General features: G+C 50.5%; 1 protein-coding gene across 1 annotated transcript in view; it reads right to left on the bottom strand.

Annotated features, from left to right (window-relative positions):
* Nucleotides 1-658: 658 nt before the first annotated feature.
* PGAP6 (post-glycosylphosphatidylinositol attachment to proteins 6) overlaps nucleotides 659-17,162 on the bottom strand; it is a 17,708-nt gene continuing 1,204 nt past the window's right edge. The window contains exons 2-14 of the mRNA XM_019620604.1: nucleotides 14,667-14,796; nucleotides 12,459-12,636; nucleotides 11,253-11,460; nucleotides 11,029-11,162; nucleotides 10,369-10,634; nucleotides 8,873-9,186; nucleotides 8,011-8,104; nucleotides 6,998-7,121; nucleotides 6,097-6,233; nucleotides 4,451-4,629; nucleotides 3,838-3,984; nucleotides 3,256-3,372; nucleotides 659-2,819 (exon numbers count right to left, since the gene is read on the bottom strand). Coding sequence (XP_019476149.1) covers nucleotides 2,523-2,819; nucleotides 3,256-3,372; nucleotides 3,838-3,984; nucleotides 4,451-4,629; nucleotides 6,097-6,233; nucleotides 6,998-7,121; nucleotides 8,011-8,104; nucleotides 8,873-9,186; nucleotides 10,369-10,634; nucleotides 11,029-11,162; nucleotides 11,253-11,460; nucleotides 12,459-12,636; nucleotides 14,667-14,796 — 2,325 coding nt within the window. The 3' untranslated portion in view covers nucleotides 659-2,522. The remainder of the gene's footprint in view (nucleotides 2,820-3,255; nucleotides 3,373-3,837; nucleotides 3,985-4,450; nucleotides 4,630-6,096; nucleotides 6,234-6,997; nucleotides 7,122-8,010; nucleotides 8,105-8,872; nucleotides 9,187-10,368; nucleotides 10,635-11,028; nucleotides 11,163-11,252; nucleotides 11,461-12,458; nucleotides 12,637-14,666; nucleotides 14,797-17,162) is intronic.

Genomic DNA, 17,162 nt, shown 5'->3' with positions numbered 1-17,162 from the left:
GCCTGTGCCGGGGCTCCGGCACCGCACAGCACGGCAGCGCTGCCTGACGGGCAGAGGGAGCTGCTGTGCTCCGGGTTTCGCCCAGAGCCGGCGCTGAGAGCAGCCCGGCCGTGTCCGCTTTGTGCCCTCTCTTCGGGTATTTATGGGCAGGGATGAGATCCCCTGAGCCTGCCCCAGCTGCACAGCCCCAGCTCTCATCCTCTCCTCCTGGGTGAGGTGCTGCAGTCCTTTCAGCCTCTTGGTGGCTTGTCACTGGATTCCCTCCAGTACACCCAGGGCTCTGTTGCACTGGTAGACCCAGAACTGGATGCCACGCTCCAGGTACAGCCTCACCAATGCTGAGCAGAGGGGAATGATCGTTTCTCTGGACCTGCTGGCGCTACTCGCCTGCTGAAGCCGAGACCTGTCAGCTTTCTTAATGGCATGGACACACTGCTGACTGCTGTTCAACCCGCTGTCCACCACGACCCCCAGGGGCCTTTCCAGCTGGGCACCCCCAGCATGTGCTGGTGCCTGGGGCTGTTCCTTCCCTGGTGCAAAGGCAGAGGCTGGATTAACAGGCAGATTAATTAGGCAAAGACTGGATTAACTGCAAGAAGTTAAAGTGCAGAGCTGAGCAGAATGCTGGCTGCTATTGAAAGCAAATAAATGCTTCCTATAAACTTGGAAGTGTTATCCTTTGTTAATAGCTCTTTCCTCCCCAAAGGATAGCTGGCTTTGCAGACCAGTTCTGAGCAGTACACACACCAGACAGGAGCAATGCAGTGTGAACCTTCACCTTCCCCAATTAGAAAGATTAAATACCACACACGTGGTGTTTGATCCCAGAGTGGGAGGATATGCACCAATTACTGGGGTCACAGCTGTATGGAAATTAGTCAGCTTGCAGAGAGCCAGACCACAGGCTGCAACAAAAACACATGGACATCAGCATCTTAACTATCTTAACTCTAGCATAGAAGGGAGACCTTTGTACAGTCCTAAGCTGTTCTCCCTCAGCCACCCTCCATGGCTAGAATAAACAGGCAGGGAACTATGTATTTGAGCCCTTATCTATATAATAGGGATGGGCAAAGACTACTTTCCTAATTGCCAATTCTGTTTCTGGTCTTGCTTTCTTATATCTGAGTGCCCTCCAATAAGGCTAAGGTGATACAGATGAACCCAAAGTGACTAAAGCTACCTTGGGAGTTCATGGAGGTGGCTCTTGGAGGGACTGAGACACTGCCAATGGCTTGAGAGCAGCTGTGACTGCAGCACTCTCAGCCTCTCAGCCACAACTGGCCAAGCTCAGGGGTGGCACAGCTCCAGTGTGATGCTGTATGCAAGCACAGGAAAAGTGCTGGGTGCAGCACACATTCAAAGCACATGTTAACAAACCTGCCATAAGACCATACTGTGCTCAGATGACTGCAGGACTGAAGCATGCCTTCAAGCTGGAGCTGCTCTAGAGCCCTAAGTTCCAGCTCAGCACAAGTTGACCCCAACACAGATACAGAGTGAACTCTTGCTGTCCAAAGGTGCAGGAACTGGGAGTAGTGTAACTAATTTAACTTGCAAGTGAAGTGCCACAGCCCACCACCTACCACGCTGGAGTCCTGAGAGACATTGCCACCTACATTAGCTGGGCAGAACTGTGCACCCACAAAAGAAAGGAAGACAGCAAATACCTGAACACGAAGAGAGGAAGGGAAACTGTACAGTAGCCTAGCTCCTTCCAAATGAACTAAAAGGGACAAAAGTAAAACTCAGACTAAACTCGCGCTGCTACGTGTTTCACAGTTCTGAGGCAGATGCTTCTGATGCTCTTGCATATGCCCACAATTTTTTCACATTCTTGGCAAGTCTGATCCTGAAGTTAGGGCCCAAGTTCAAGTCTCGTTCATCCTCTCCAGAATCAGGACTAGGTAAGAGCAGCATCACCCTTGTTTCACAAAGAGAGGGGCTCTAGGCTCACATAGGATACAGCAACCAAGGACCCAGGGCATGCTGAGATCAGCTCCCTTCCTTTTAGCACAAGAGCACTCAAAAGCATCTACCTCTAGGTCAGGGGCAGAAGAAGTCTGTTCTTCTCTTGACAAAGCAAATTTTGATTGCAGGATAGCAGGGGAAATCTCTGTCCCACAGACCTCTGCTAAGAGAGTGAATGCAGGGAAGAGTCCTGCAGCCTCTGGCTCCAGGGCAGCACGGGCTGAACCCAAGCCTTATTGATACAGTAGAAAGGGAAAATGGGTTGGCAATTTCCCCCAGGGCCATGGGGGAGGTGGTGGGCAGACTACTCCTTGATTTGGAACCACGAAGAGCCTGCCCCATCCCAGCAGAAAAGCGGAGGGGGCCTCAAACTTGCCTTCATAAGACAAGCCCACCGTCTTCATCTTTAAATCCAGTCTAGATATCTGTGCTGCCCCAGACAGTGAAAGAGCACATAAGATAGCCAGTGTGCTACAGAGGGGCAGCCAAGGCTGGCCTGGCAAAGAGCAACCTTACCAGCCCTTCACCTCTGGGACACGGAGCCAAGCAGTTCAGGTGACAGCGTAGAGCTCCTCACGGTCATTCTGGCAGATCTGATAGCGACATGTGAGCTTCTGTGACCAGGCCCAGGGCTTCTTATGCTTGTCCCGAGGTGGAAGCAGGAAAGCAACACTGCCAGCCACCAGCACGTGCCAGATGCTGTGAGTGTAGTAATAGTTCTCATTGGTTTCCATGAACGCATATACTGAGATGGCGATGAAAGCCAAGGTGATCCCTGGGAGGAGGTAGAAAACCCATCGCTTCCACGAGGAGGGGTAGCAGTGTCTGCGCTTCACTCCGTGGTAAACCTGGAGGTGTGAAAGCACAGAAGGGTTAAAGTTTTCACAGCAAGAGATATACCTCTGGCAAAATTCAGTCTCCCTCCATCTTGGGCTCATGTGCAAGACCCCGCATCCAGACGTGGCACAAAAACCCAGCAGGCAGAGGGCAATGCTGATACCACAGTTCCTGCCCAGGGCATAGGCAACAACCAACCATTCTGAAATGACACTCCAGCCACCAGTGCGATCCGAATTAGAGCTGCAGCAGCAGGATCCATAAGCAGGGGATTTCTCAGATATTGGAAAGATGGGAGGTAAATTCCTTGCCCTGCACTCTGTCCACCAGGGTGTTTCAAAAAAAACAGGTCTGTGTTTGGATGAGCTGGCATCCAGGGCCTGCTCTGCCACCATTTTCTCTCGAGGGGAGCAAAGGGCAGCAGGTTATCTGGCTGTCATTACTTACCCATGCTGAGATCATGATGATGAGGGCAAACAGGCAGGGACCCATCATGTTCCACACCCCTCTGCGATCCAGCTGCAGGGACATGGCGATTAGCAGTGACCCCAGGACAAAAAGAACCTATGAATGAGAGAACACCACTAACGTCAGCAGCTTATCCTCTGCCACTGCACGGCTGGCCATGCCAAAGGCCTAAGACAGGGAGAATTTTATTTCCTGGTTGGCCCAGTCCTGCATGCATGCACAATTCAGGAGCACTGCGCCTTTAGAAGGAGAAACTAGAGGATCCACAAATCTTTCACCTCAGCCCCTTCAGGGCCCAGTACCTACAAACAAGCATTCAGGTTCACAATGCAAGGTCCTAGGATAAAACAACACTGGGTTAAAAATTAGAGTGGCGTTGGATGACAGTCTTGTTACCCAGACGGGCTATCTAGGGAACCCAGCAAGCAGCAGAGGAGCTGCTGTATGTGCTGTGTTACCGAAGTGCTGCCACAGGAGGGCACAGCTCGGCCACCTGTGGCTCGGCTGGCTCATGCCTGGCCCTGCAGCACAAGAGTACCCACAATGAAATCTTGCACTCACGTATTTCAGAATTTTCTTCACCCGGGACATGCACAAAATCGTCACCCAAATGGACACCACAGAGCCCAAGAAGTCACAATACTGTAGTGTGTCGTAGTCCATAATGCACATCACTGCGATGCCTGGCTGGTCACATGCATGGTAGAACTGGAAGAAAAAACAAAGGCTAACATGAATCCAGCACCACCACACAGCTTTATGTAAAGAAGCAGAAGAATGGTAGCCAGGATCCCTCCTGGCAGCATGCTCAGGAAGCTCCACTAAACCAGCACAGCATTGCAGAAGGCAGCTGGAGAGCAGCTGTCAATCTGTACCCTCCCAGCACTGTGCTGGGTTCCCATCTCAGTTCTCTGGGGTCCAACTCCTAAATGGGAGCACATGCAGCATGGGTGGAACAACCCAGTGCAAATAACACCTCATCCAAGCTCTGAAGGGGCGGGACATGTCCGTGGAGGTGCATGTCCAATGATCCTAGAAGGATCCTGGGGAGCTCCAGGATGGACTGCTCCACCAAAGCCTTTAGTCCAACGCAGCAGGCGTTGGACTCAATGCTCCTCAAATTCCTGATGCTAAGGGGGAACTGGCAGGGGATCTGACAAAAGTTAATCCCTACCGTGGAGAAGAACATGGTGTAGGTGTAGACAGAGGCCTCCACCAGATAGTACCGATAAACAGCAACCGCTATTGCCGGCAGGAACATGAGGTTACTCAGCGTGAGCAGGAGGGTGGCCAGGTTCTGTGCACCAACAGACTGGGCCTTGGTATCGTCTGTGCAGCTCCACCCGCTCCAACCTGCAGAGCAGAGAGGCCTGTGTGGATCTCACGCCCCACCCTGTACTCCTGCAGAATGCAGCAGGAGCCTGGAACACCTCGGAAGAAGGTGTTCTCACCCCAGAAATACCCCGAGCCTTGTCTCCACTACCCGAGAAGGCAGCACATCAGGAGGAGGAAGGACAAACAGATGTGCCCCACTGGGAGCCCATCAGACACCCAGCATCTGGGGCAGCTCGCAGACAGACTGCTGTTTCACTGCGGACCCAAAGAGTATTTACACTAAGCAGCTGACTTGTTTTGATGTTTGCAATTGCTGTCTAACGTGCTCTGCTGCAGCAGCCCTGATTGCTAATATGCTCTATTAGCCACTTTAATTTTTTAAATTTTCTTTTTATTCAAAATTAGGGTGCCCATGCCCTCCTTTTGGAGAAAGGTCAGTCACAGGGCAACCTGGGTACATGCAGCCACTCCACGGTCATCAAGAAGAGTTAAGAGTAGAATCCATCCCATTAAAGTGCCACGAGAAACAAACCCAGCAGCTCTGTCCCCTTCCCCCTGCTGTCCCTGCAGAGCCCACAGGAGGCTGCTCTCTTTCAGTTTATTTCTGGGTCTTGAAAATTCAGCTGGGGCATTTTGCTCCAAGTGATTCAGCAGAAAGCTGTCCTCAGCCTGATTCCTCATTTCCCCCGGGGGTGCTGTATGCTTCCCAGAACATGGCACGCTTTCAGGAAATTAGGATGTCATTCTCTGTCACAATCCAAGCCTAGCAGCAGAACTGCAGAAGACAGCAAGGGTATCCTGGATCAGGTCCAAAGCAGCAGTGAACCACGTTTCACCTTGCCTTTCTGCTAAGAACAGATACAAGGATCCATCCAGGCACAGAACAGCTATCATCTTCCCTAAGCTAGTGACTCCTGCCCAGTTCTCTCATCTTATTATAATTAGCAGCTGACAAAAAATGTGCCTCCTCCAGGGGCACCTCTGAACATAAGGGTTGGCTTGCATCATGGCTCTTGGCATGAGACAGAGCACCACAGCAAATCACAGAGATTGCCAGCCCGTCTCATCACATCCTGTACCAGGACACTACGTAATAAACTGCCCTGAGAGATATAGGCTCTGATGCTGACACTTTCAGGCAGCCCTGCCAGCATGCTGATCTCTTTGGGGATGCTCAGAAGCACCTCTCAAGGCCATTGGGGACTCAAAGCTGGAAGTAAAATTATCATTCAGCTGAAAGTTGTCTTCAGCCTGATTTACTGTTCCCCATGTGGCGCTTCCTAGAATCTGACACTCCTCAGGGAAATCAGGACACTGCCCATAGAGAGCATCACAGGTACAGAGGGCACTTTGGGCAGGCACTGTGATTCCAGGTTGTTTGTGACAGCTGTGACAGTCCTGGCTCCACTATTTAAACAACAACATGGAAGAACGTAGCCTTCCCTTGGGGGAAGATAGCAAGGCCTCATAGGAAAATGCACTCACCAGCTTTACAGCTGCAGCCAGCATAGAGGTAGCCGTGTCTTCTCAGGAGGCTGCACTGTCCATATGGCCCACAGTCATTGAAGCAGGGGGTGAGGTATGCTATGACAGTCACTTTGGCTTCTGCGGTGTTACATTCACTGCAATGAAAACAGGCTGTTGGTACCCTGGCCATTCTGGGCATCCTTGTGCTACAGGAATACTCTGCTTGAGGGGTTCTGAAAGCTCTTGGCCTCACTGTGTCCTGCCATCAGGCTGCTCCCACTCACATGAGCTCTCTCTTATTTCAGCAGAGGGATCCTCACACCACAGCCAGCTGTGGATCTGCTTCATCACTCCCAAGAGGAGAGACTCCTTCTCTACTCAGACTACAGGCAGGCCTCAACTCTTCCACAGACTATATAACAGTCTCAGATTCTCATGACTGGTCCTCAGACCCAGCAATTGCCAGCACCATTCTACAGAGCATGCTTGGCTCCTTACACAGATGAATCACAGGAACGCAAACTGCTAGACTATGAGAGCAACTGCGTGCATTTCAAAGACCCCTTGAGGAAGTAACAGCACTCTGATTTACAACACTGCTCTCTCCAATTTATCACCTCAACACGCATCTGGGAAAGCTCATCCATGCAGACTCTGCCACCCACATGCAGTCAGCGTGAGACACAGCAGGTCAGCACCAGACAAGCTGCTTGAGGGCTTATCAGAGAGCAGCACTGCCACTCACTTCTCTCCTTCCTCTCTGTAGCCACTGCCTTACTGCTACCACATGTATTGAGCCTGCAGCAGAAGGCAGGACAGTGGGAGGCATTTGGTTTTGCTCATGTGAGACAAGGGCAGCAGTACCAGGAGGTACAGTGCTTTGCCTCAGCCTCAAGGCTGGATAATACACCAGACTCACCTCTGGCCCTTCGGGCACATGAGCTGTAAGGAAAGGAACCAGTCATCTGTCTGTGGGTACAGGACAATCAGCATTGCTTCCGCAGAGGACGTGCTCAGACTCAGAGGGTAGCCCTGGAAGAAAGCTTGAAGAGAAGAGAGTGCTGTGATATGCCAGAACTTGGGGAGATTGCCAGCAGCAATCTTCGGCTGAGACCAGCTGCACAGAAATCGGATATTCCTACAGCTCCTTGCTGCCATCCTCACAGGACACTGGGGTGTTGAAAGAACCTGCCTGGACAGCACAAGGCATGTGGAACAGCCTGTTTGCTTTCCTCTGGGGAGGCCTCATTGTGGCCTTCCAATATTTGAGAGGAGCATATAAATAGGAGGGAGAATGGCTGTTAACATGAGTGGATAGTGGTAGGACAAGGGGAAATGGTTTTAAACCGAGACAGGGGATGTTTAGGTTAGATATTAGGAGGAAGTTTTCCACACAGAGGGTGGTGACACACTGGAACGGGTTGCCCAAGGAGGTTGTGGATCCTGGAGGCATTCAAGGCCAGGCTGGATGTGGCTCTGGGCAGCCTGGTCTGCTGGTTGGCGACCCTGCACACAGCAGGGGGTTGGAACTGGATGATCATTGTGGCCCTTTTCAACACAGGGCATTCTATGATATGATTCTATGATTCTAGTCCTCCAATGCAGAGTTTAGCTTCTCTGCATACCACTAAGGCCCTGACTAGCCCCAAACCTGCTAACAAGGCTGCAAGAGACTCAATTGCTAACCACAGTTATGGTTTAATTGATGGAGCCTGGCTCCTGGTTCCAGACGAGTATCTGCACCCTTATACTTCAGGGCATTTGCCAGAACTGAGCGATGATGGCATTAGGAGGACTTGGGCCAAAATAATCTTCCTCAAAACATCACACAAAGGATTTGAGTCAGTTAGCACCTCCTAAAAGCAAAGGTCTAAAAGCTTAGTCCTGAGATTCTGTAGCTGAGCTGGTGGTGATTGTCAGTGGCTCTCATACCTGTGCTGCAGTTCTGCGTGGTATTGAGAGACAGCACCGGCGAAGCAGCACTCACACATGCAACCACAGTGGCATTGGCCTGGCTCAGCGACGTCTGTGCAAACAGAAAAATATCCCAATCAGAGCACCTCAGTGCCACCCCCTCACAACCTATTAATCTCTCATACTGCTCACAATCTATGGGAGCAGCAGGTGATAGTAAAACCTGCTGATCAAAGTCATCCATCCCCAGCTCTTTCTGGGCCAACCTGCATTCACCTCACCCTGCCCTGTCACTGCATTGTATTTTTTTGCTGAAAGTCACAGGAAAAATGTTTCCCAGGGAGACTGCATGGCTGGAAATGCCTCCCAGATGGAATATTTACACCAGCACATCACGTCAGCACAAATTAATGGTGGTAAAAATAGGAGGCAGACGGACATCAGGGCTGAGCTGTGCTCCAGCTCTCAGGAGGGCATTAACTAGCCCTTGCAACAAGCTTCCTACACACGCTTTTAGAGAACTAATTTCTAAGTGCCAACAAAGGAGTTTGGGAATCAGTGACTCAGATAGGAAATCCCTGGGTTTCCCTATCAGTCTGCTTTCCTGGCAGCAACACTCTAGGCTTCCACGGAAGAGATGAAAAGCAGCTGCATCTCCATTTCCTCCGTCACCACATTCCAGTGAGGTGGGGTATTTGAATTGGAACTGGCAAGCAATAAATGATGTAAATATCAAAAGCAGGACAAGAGTGCTTTGCAACATCAAGAAAGAAGGGAAAATAGTCTCACTGGTACCTACAACCTCTCGAATTTACCCAGGAGCTGGGACAGGGACAAGCACTGCAAAGAGAAGACAATCACATGAAGAAGCCTACTGCACCTTGTTAAGCAGGAGATTCATCACAAGGGAACCCCCGCTATCCATGCCACTGTTCAAGTTGAGAAGGAGGAGGGTTGGGGAGATGGAGTACACAGCTACGCTGGGACCATTCAAGAGCCTGTACCGCACAGACACCACATCCAGGTCCTCACGAACAACAGGCTGACTCTGGAGGCAGAAGCTCCTCTGGTCAGAAGTGTTGCGCAAAGCCATTCCTGTAGATGGAGTGGGACTCCCTGGTCCAGAACCAGCCTGGCTCTGGTTTAGGCTGCTGAAGTTAAGGAATGAACTGGTACTTCCCGGTCTACAATCTGCTAAGCAGAAAAAGGAAGAGGAATCAGCACAGTCAGGACTAGCACCTCAATAGGGCCCTAGTAGCTTCAGACCTTCATGTTATAGCACAAACTGTGGGGTATTTCAGCTGGTTCAGGCACTTCAGAATTTGCTACAGACTCTGAAAGGCACCATCTTTGCCATGGAGACCCTAGTATCAGCATCCAAATGTGGGACACTGACAAAAGCCAGACAAATGGTACAGCGGGTGACAATATTCTGCAGCTGCTGAGAAACAGCTGGGAAGCAGAGGAACTGGAGAAGGGATAATACATAGCATCATAACACATCAGTGTACTCAGCAGACAGGGAATATTCACTAGGCATTGACTGAGCACAGCATTTAACTGTCCCAAAACCAGAGGCTTCGGAAAAGGCTCTAGTTGTTTCTCAGCCCTGGGCATACAAGGCTAAGCAAAAGAGATAAGTTAACTCAACACCAGCTACAGGCACAAAACACGAAGTTACAGTGACTGGAGCCAAACATGACAGTTAGATCTCACTGCTGGAGCCTGCCCGTAGTTCCCAGAGACTCTAATGCCCCCCTCACACCTCAGCTGCCAGTGCCAAGCCCTAGTCAAAGAATACTTTTAAAAACGCATCTAGTTGGTGGGCTCCAAGGTTCCAACCATCAAACTGGGATCACTGTCATGTTACAGGACAACACAAAGGTGCCTATGACAGCCACAGGACCTTGTGACCTCCTGAGGCATGTGGAATTGTGACATGTCATTACAACCCAAATTACCCTAAGTAAACCTCCGCGAGATGGATTTCTGTCTGAAGCCTGTTTATGGCCAATAAACAGTCAGCACACCGATGGAGGCTACTGTAATTTTGAGTAGATGCACTCCCCGCTAGATTTTAAACCAGACACTGCTTTTTCAAACATCCTTTGGAAAATATCATTTCTTCAGAGATCCTAAACTTCTCAGGCATTTCCAAAACAGGCAGGTCTTGGATGAGCCTACTCTTTTAACTAGAGCCTACTCTTTTTACACCCAAGCAACGACTAGATCTTAGCCCTCAAGATTATATCCAGGCAAACAGCAGGCTGGGGAACACAGGACACTAAGCCATTCACACAAAGGCACAAGAGACATAACAGACACAAAATTCTCTCTGGTCTCTCCCCCACATGGCTAGAGAAAATGGAAGCTCACCTGTGAAAGAAGCCAGCATCTCCAACGATACACTGGCATTGGCAGTACCAAGACTTTCCACCATGATCTGCAACCACTTCTCCCAAGGGAGTGAATCCAGGCTTACGCTGCAGTTCACATTCCCTGTGCAAGTGATGATCCTCTGGAAGGACTGTGGCAGTGTGATTGAGCCCAGCACTACCCGCACAGCGCATGCTTTCCGTTCACTTGTCATGCAGCTTCGAAGCTCAAACCACATTCTGGCAGTGTACTTGGGAACAAAAACCCTGCAGGAAGAGGAACCAGCAACTTGCGCAATTTGTACTCTGAACAAAGGGCAGCCACAGCCCACCACAGAGTCCCACTGGCTTTGTGACAAGAACTAGAATGCCCTGATTTGCGTTGTGAATATCGTTCCGAGGACAGGGGTGTCTAGGAGCTAACAAATTCCCATAGCCAAACCTCTAAGTCTACCTGCAAAGAGTCAGAGAAGAGCCCCCACGTGCGCTGCCCTACAGACCTCATCACCCTGCCACATGGAGCTGGTTAAAGGCCCTCGAGTTCCAGAGCACAGTCCAATCCAGAATGGAAACAACAGTGGCTTACCCTAAGCAGCACCAGTGAGAAATCTGATCCTCCCACCTACAGCCCCAAGTGTTTCCAGCCGCTGCTCTCACTCACTTGACATGCAGTGGCTTAGCAGGTGAGACGATGGTTTGTGGCATGGCAACACCAGGCTCCAGAACAGGCATATCAGTGAGTCTAAGCACAAACATATCTGCCTGAAACATATAGGTGCATGGAGTGGAGAAACCCTGCAGGAGGGGAGAGCAGACCGGTCAGATGTGGCAAGACACACTGGACAGAGTATGCTGGCTGTACGAGATGTTCATCAGAGCCCTTACCTTCACTTCAATTCTGCCAGCGGCCTCAGGGAGATGTGCAGCAATGAACCAGTCCCCTGCAGCAGGGGTAGTGATGTTCACAAAGGTGGTGTTTTGCACAGTGCTGCTCAGAGTGATACTGATGTTATAGGAGGGACGGACGGTTGCGTTTGCAGGAAAATGAGTGCCCAGTGGATTAATTACAGGAGGGGCTCCATAGCGAAAGTGCCTTCAAAAGAAACCAGAATCCAAATAAATAAAGGGATGTAAATACACATGCAAGATAAACTGGAATAGAACTCATGAATAGATACCCAAGTTGGCCTGAGATCAGAGCGGGTGCAGGCTAGAAATAACCCACATTTTAAGTGGAGCGCAGAGCCATCATTTTCATTCAGGGAGGACTGACTGGCATTACCTTATCTTGGACTTATTCAGAGATTGATTTAACTTGGCTGCTTATTAAGATAAGGATTTACATCATTCCATCAAGCCTGAAAGCAAATTTCCGTAACACTTACTTAAGTTAAGCCCCCATCACAAAACTGCTTTTTTTTTTTTTAAATAACCATCAGCAAATTCCCTGTATAGCCAGCTAGGCTAAACCGTCAATTAAGAGCTTTCTTTTTATAGCTAAGATCTGCATCTTCCCTATTTCCTCCCCTAAGGAGGGCAGACAGATTAAAACACACTCACCAAGGAAGGCCTATGTGACTGACTTCAGAACACAAGTGCTTCTGCTTTCAAGATAAGTATCTCAAAATTTGAAATACCAGAAAAGTAGGCAGCTGCGTAATACAAGAGGCATTTATTTAACCCTTCTGGGATGCAGAAAGCACAATTGCTTTGGATCCTCTCAAGCCCTTTGCAGTTCTGCCACATCCTCTGGTAACATGCACGGAATCCTAACAGGTACAGAAAGGTCCAGGAACACCTTTGTTTCTGAGGAGCAACAACAGCCTCACTGAGAAGCTCACTCCAGTGTTTCTAAGGCCTCTCTAAGACACTGCATTTGATACTCCTTGATCCACTGGTAACATGAAATGCTCCGACAGTGTTAAAAACCACAGATGCAGTGCTAGTGTAACATTAAGAAATGATGCTTGCTCCAACTGATGAACGAATTCACAGCCTCCTGTGAACAAACAACTCCAGTCGTGAGTGACAAGGACAAAGGAAAGATAAGAAAGACTGCACGTGCACACACTGGTGAGGGGACATACATACACTGTGACCTCCATGCTGGTGCACTCAGGTTCTTTCCCCCTGGATGCCTGCAGGAGCCAGCGAAGCAGCACGGTATCTTCTGGCACGTGGAAGTGGAAGACCTTGGCGTTCCCATACCAGCTGTAGAAGGACAGCCTCTGTGCACTCTGTGAGAAATACTCAGAGACGAACAGGGAGCCTGAAAGGGAGAGAGCACAGCAGCTGCTGGGGTGGCTGGGAGCAGGCTGCACTGCTACAGACACCCACGGGAGCTCACAAGAGTTTTAACACCACTGGAGAGGAACCCTTCGTGTCCTTGATTTCTCAGCTCAGTTCCAATAGACACTTAGTTGGTGATCTACTGAGGTCCCAAGGAATGAGATGCGACCGAATAGCAACAGCTGCACAGATCCACTGCAAAACTGTCACTTACAGCCAGAGAGCACTAAAAGAACCTTAGCCAGCTCCACAAAACGTGGTGTGAAGATGACAGCAAGAGCTGTGTCTGGATCTGTTTCTGCTGAGCACTTGTTCTGTACAACACACCGTCTCCCTGTACCATGCACCATGATGAAAATCCATTCGCTGCAAACATAACTTTGCTCTCAAAGATATAACTTACAGACATTCACACCTGGAAGGAAGGCTGCTGGAATAGCGACAGCAGCCCCAGCGTAAGGACTGTGCAAAAGGACAAGAGTGAAAAGTGCCACAGGACTAACTAGAGCCTTCATCCATCCCTCTGCCCAGTTATGCCTACAGATCGCTCCCAGGCTGCAGATCATTCAACACGCAGAACTACACTGCTGTCATTGTCAGCAAGAAATCAACCAGGCTACAATCAGGGATAGAAAAGAAACGTAATATCAGGATTGGGTCCAGGGCAAAACCGTACTAGGAATGGAGCCAAGGTCATTTTTCCACCAGCAAATGAGGTTCCTCCCAGTCAGCAAGGTGAAGAATTTGCCTTCATATCTCTAGCCAGCCCTCCCTGATGCTTCTTTTCTGCTCTGGAATTCTGTGAAATGGAGAGAAACTGTGGTAGCTCTCAGACTCAGAAGCACCATTTGATCAGAAAATAAAGCAGCAAGTGTTGTGTAGCTTGTCTTCAACTCATGCTGCTCAGGGTCATGTGGAAACACGCAGGACACAGCTGAGTTTCAGTGAGGTGCCAGAAAAAGTGGAAAAAAGCACTCCTCAGGCAAGAGCAGAGCCTTGGGTTGTACTTCGTGCCAAGAGGAAACTAATCTGAGCAGGAAATACGATTCATGCCCCAGAGCAGGACGCATGCTGACCTGAACACACGGCACTGCAAAGAGACAGGAATAGTCATAATGGGTTTAATTTCTTGGCAAATTACCAAGCTAAAGCCTCCAGGCACATTGCAAACCCAACTGAGAAAGGAAGAAACAGGAAAGCAAGAAATACCAGCCACACAGCTTTCACTGCTGTCAAAGAATAAGTCAACAGGAGGATTTACTCTCCAAGGAAAAGGGTGCTAGCAGAACACCACAGCCACTGGCTGCCCCAGCTGATGTCCTGAGTCAGAGCTCACCCAGAGCCACACGAGGGTACCTGCGTGGGCTGCACCCCAGCACAGGGCAGCACAAACTCCTCACAGAGCAAAGCACAGCACATGGGCAGTCCTTGCAGGGTTAGGTCACTCTGTGAGCCAGTAAAGAGCAGATACTACTGAAGGGACCCTTCAAGCAAACGCAGATGTGATGCCAGTGCAGTGTATGGGCTCCTACAGACAAGAGTGGAGGCAGGAAATCAGCTGTGCTCTCCTACAAACCCCGTCTTATTTCATGCATAGGAACTACAGAAGAGAGAAGCCTTTAATCAGCAGCTTTTTTGCACCCAGTGGCACTCTGCATACACACAGCGTATTCATTTCTGGATGTCCTTGGTGACACTTGGGTGCCAGCACAAGCCAAGGGTAGACAAAGACAGTAGTAAAGCCTGGACAGCCGTGGTCCTGCCCAAAGGTCACACTGGACAGCCTGATCAGGGATGAACTGTTCTGCCAGCACCCAACAAAACCTGTTTCAGCTCTCCAGCCACGCTCTGCACGGCCAACAGCACCCATCAGCAGCTCCTCACCCTGAAAGGGCCACAGAAGCAGAAGAATAACTTATGAGGCTTTTTAGGGAGGAGTAGAGGGCTGGCAGGCTGCAAAATGAAGAAGTCAAATGTGGGTCATATTAAGGATGGGTCAGTTATACTCACTGAGGTGAGCAGCAGATACAGCCCAAGGGAATGGCACAGACCCAGGCGCAGCATGTGACAGCTGACAAGGTGAACACCTGAGCCTGCAGTGTGGACAAAGTTCAACGGCACAGTTCTGCCTGGAGAGAACCTACCAGGGCTCCACTCACAGGCTTTGTTATGCTGGGCACCCGAATTGCTGAATTGATTCCTGCTTCACCCTCAGCCTGGGTTGAGAAGGAAACACTGCATGCAGATAAAATAGATTATTAGTAGAGAAAAGCCAGAAAGACAGGTCATGTGCAAGTGAGGCATGTGCTCCTGCTCCCTGTTTGCATTGAGCGTGCATTCAAATATTGCTGTGCTCTGTATGTGCCTGTTTCTACTCCGCTCTGCTCTTCACTCTTCAGAAGCACAGCAACACCTGGGGAGTCAGACCTGACCATCCAGCAATGCTCACAGCTCTTTGAACTGAACAAGGCAGTTGGGAAACCCCTGTGGGAAAGGATGGAAACAACATAATTTGACACTGAACAACAGCTTCCTTCTAAAAGTTTCAAACAGATGATGCAAAAAGCAGAAAAGATTTTAAGAAAACAAACAAAACATGAGGAGAATCACAGATGCACAGAGGAAACACATTCTTTGAATTTCTGAATAAAGAACCACCTGCGACAGCTTGGATTTGTTCATCCAAAGATTATCTCATTCTACTTCCAGACATGTTGACTGCTGGTTTCAGAGCTCCCCATGAAAAGGACAAGGTCCCAGTTTCAGAGCAGATGCAAGCATCTCTGGGGCTTCAGAAGAGCCAGCACTTCACAAGCCAGCAGGCTCAACCCTGTGCAGAGCTTAGGTCAAGCAGCAGTTCTAAAGGGACATAAAGAGTGCAAGAAAACCCTGAGTACAGCTACACAGACTGTACTCAGTTACATCAATCTGACTCAAGACAAGAGATGACTGCGGCAGGTTTTTTTATGCTATTTATAATGTAACCCATGTAAAAAACCCTATCTTTATGTATCCCAGGACTATTCACTCCTCTCAGGACGACCTGATCCTTAACAGCTCTCAGACTCAACGTGGCATTCCCCTGATCTGGCAGGATGACGCTGAGAAGAACCCAATATCACACCTTGAACACAGGGGAGGTTCCTCAGGGCTGGGAACCCACGGAGCAGGATGCCAGAGCAGGGCTGGCCTGGGGCAAAGCAACATCTCACCGTGGCGCCAGCAGCTCCCCGAGCAGGCTATTTGAAGTGCAGCATGATAACCACTCTCAGCAACTGATAACCACAGTTACGTACACCTACCTCCACATCAGGGTGAAGAGAGCGAACAACCACACTTCTCCAGCACCACAATCAGCTGCTGGCTCTCCTCAGGACAAGGCACAGCCCTTGACAAGCACAGGTCCCCAGCAGAGCCCCTGCCATGCACACAGCGGGAGCCCCGGGCTCACTGCCCTAAAGAGCAGCCCTTGCACCTCCAAAACCACTGCACCTGCTTCCAGCCCACTCGCAGCCCGCTTCTGCCCATCCACCCCAACACATCACCTGAGAAACAAAACAACCACCACACACAGAGGGGAAAATTTTAAGAGTCATAGGATGGCTTGGGTTGGAGAGGACCTTAAGGATCATCTAGTTTCAACCCCTGTGCTGTGGGCTGGTTGCCCCTCACCAGATCAGGCTGTGCAGGGCCTCAGTGCCTGGCCCTCCATGCATCCCAGGATGGGGCACGCACAGCTGCTTGGACAGCAGTGGCAGGGCCTCAGCACCTCTGAATAAAAAAATTCTTCCTAAAATCTCACCTAAATCTTTCCTCTTTCAGTTTAAAGTCATTCCTCCTTCTCTTATCACTATCAAGCCATGTAAAGTCAGTCCCTCTCTTGCTTACAAGCTCTCTTCAAGCACTGGGAGGCCACAATGAAGTCTCCCCGGAACCTTCTCACCACCGGGCAGAACAAACCCAGCTCTCTCAGCCTGCCTCCATAGGAGAGATGCTGCGGCCCTTCGATCCATCCAGGCTTGATCCCCGATGTCTCCAGGAGGAACCAGCCTGGCCCAGAAGGAGCACAGCAGTGCTCTGCTGAGCGCAGACGACAGTTTATACAGCACAAAGCAGCTCCCGGCAGCTCCCGGCTCCGAGCTCAGGGATCTCAGCAGCCCTCACACTGCACTCCGCACAGCTTTCTGCCCACTGTGAAGTAAGGCTCGGCCCTGCCGGACCCTCAGCTTGCCCTCCGAGGCCCATCCATCACACATCCCAGCCCCGTCCCGCTGCCGCGCACAGCCCGGGCTTCACCCTGCCCAAAGCACCACACGCAGACCGCGTCCCGGAGCATCAGCGGGGCTCCCGGAGCTCCTCGCCTCGGTGCCCCATTTAAACTTCGTCCTCTCCTCGTGCCACGATGCGGCCGCAGAGGGACGCGAGGCTCCATCGCCGGCGGTCTCGGGCTGGAGGCAGCACGGCGGGGACCCACACCGACCCTCGTGGCCGCTGTCCGGGGCAGCC

Source organism: Meleagris gallopavo, chromosome 16 (genome assembly GCF_000146605.3).
Source record: "Meleagris gallopavo isolate NT-WF06-2002-E0010 breed Aviagen turkey brand Nicholas breeding stock chromosome 16, Turkey_5.1, whole genome shotgun sequence".
Taxonomy (NCBI): domain Eukaryota; kingdom Metazoa; phylum Chordata; class Aves; order Galliformes; family Phasianidae; genus Meleagris; species Meleagris gallopavo.
Note: the sequence above shows the minus strand (reverse complement) of the source record. Positions and strands in the feature narration are given on the sequence as shown.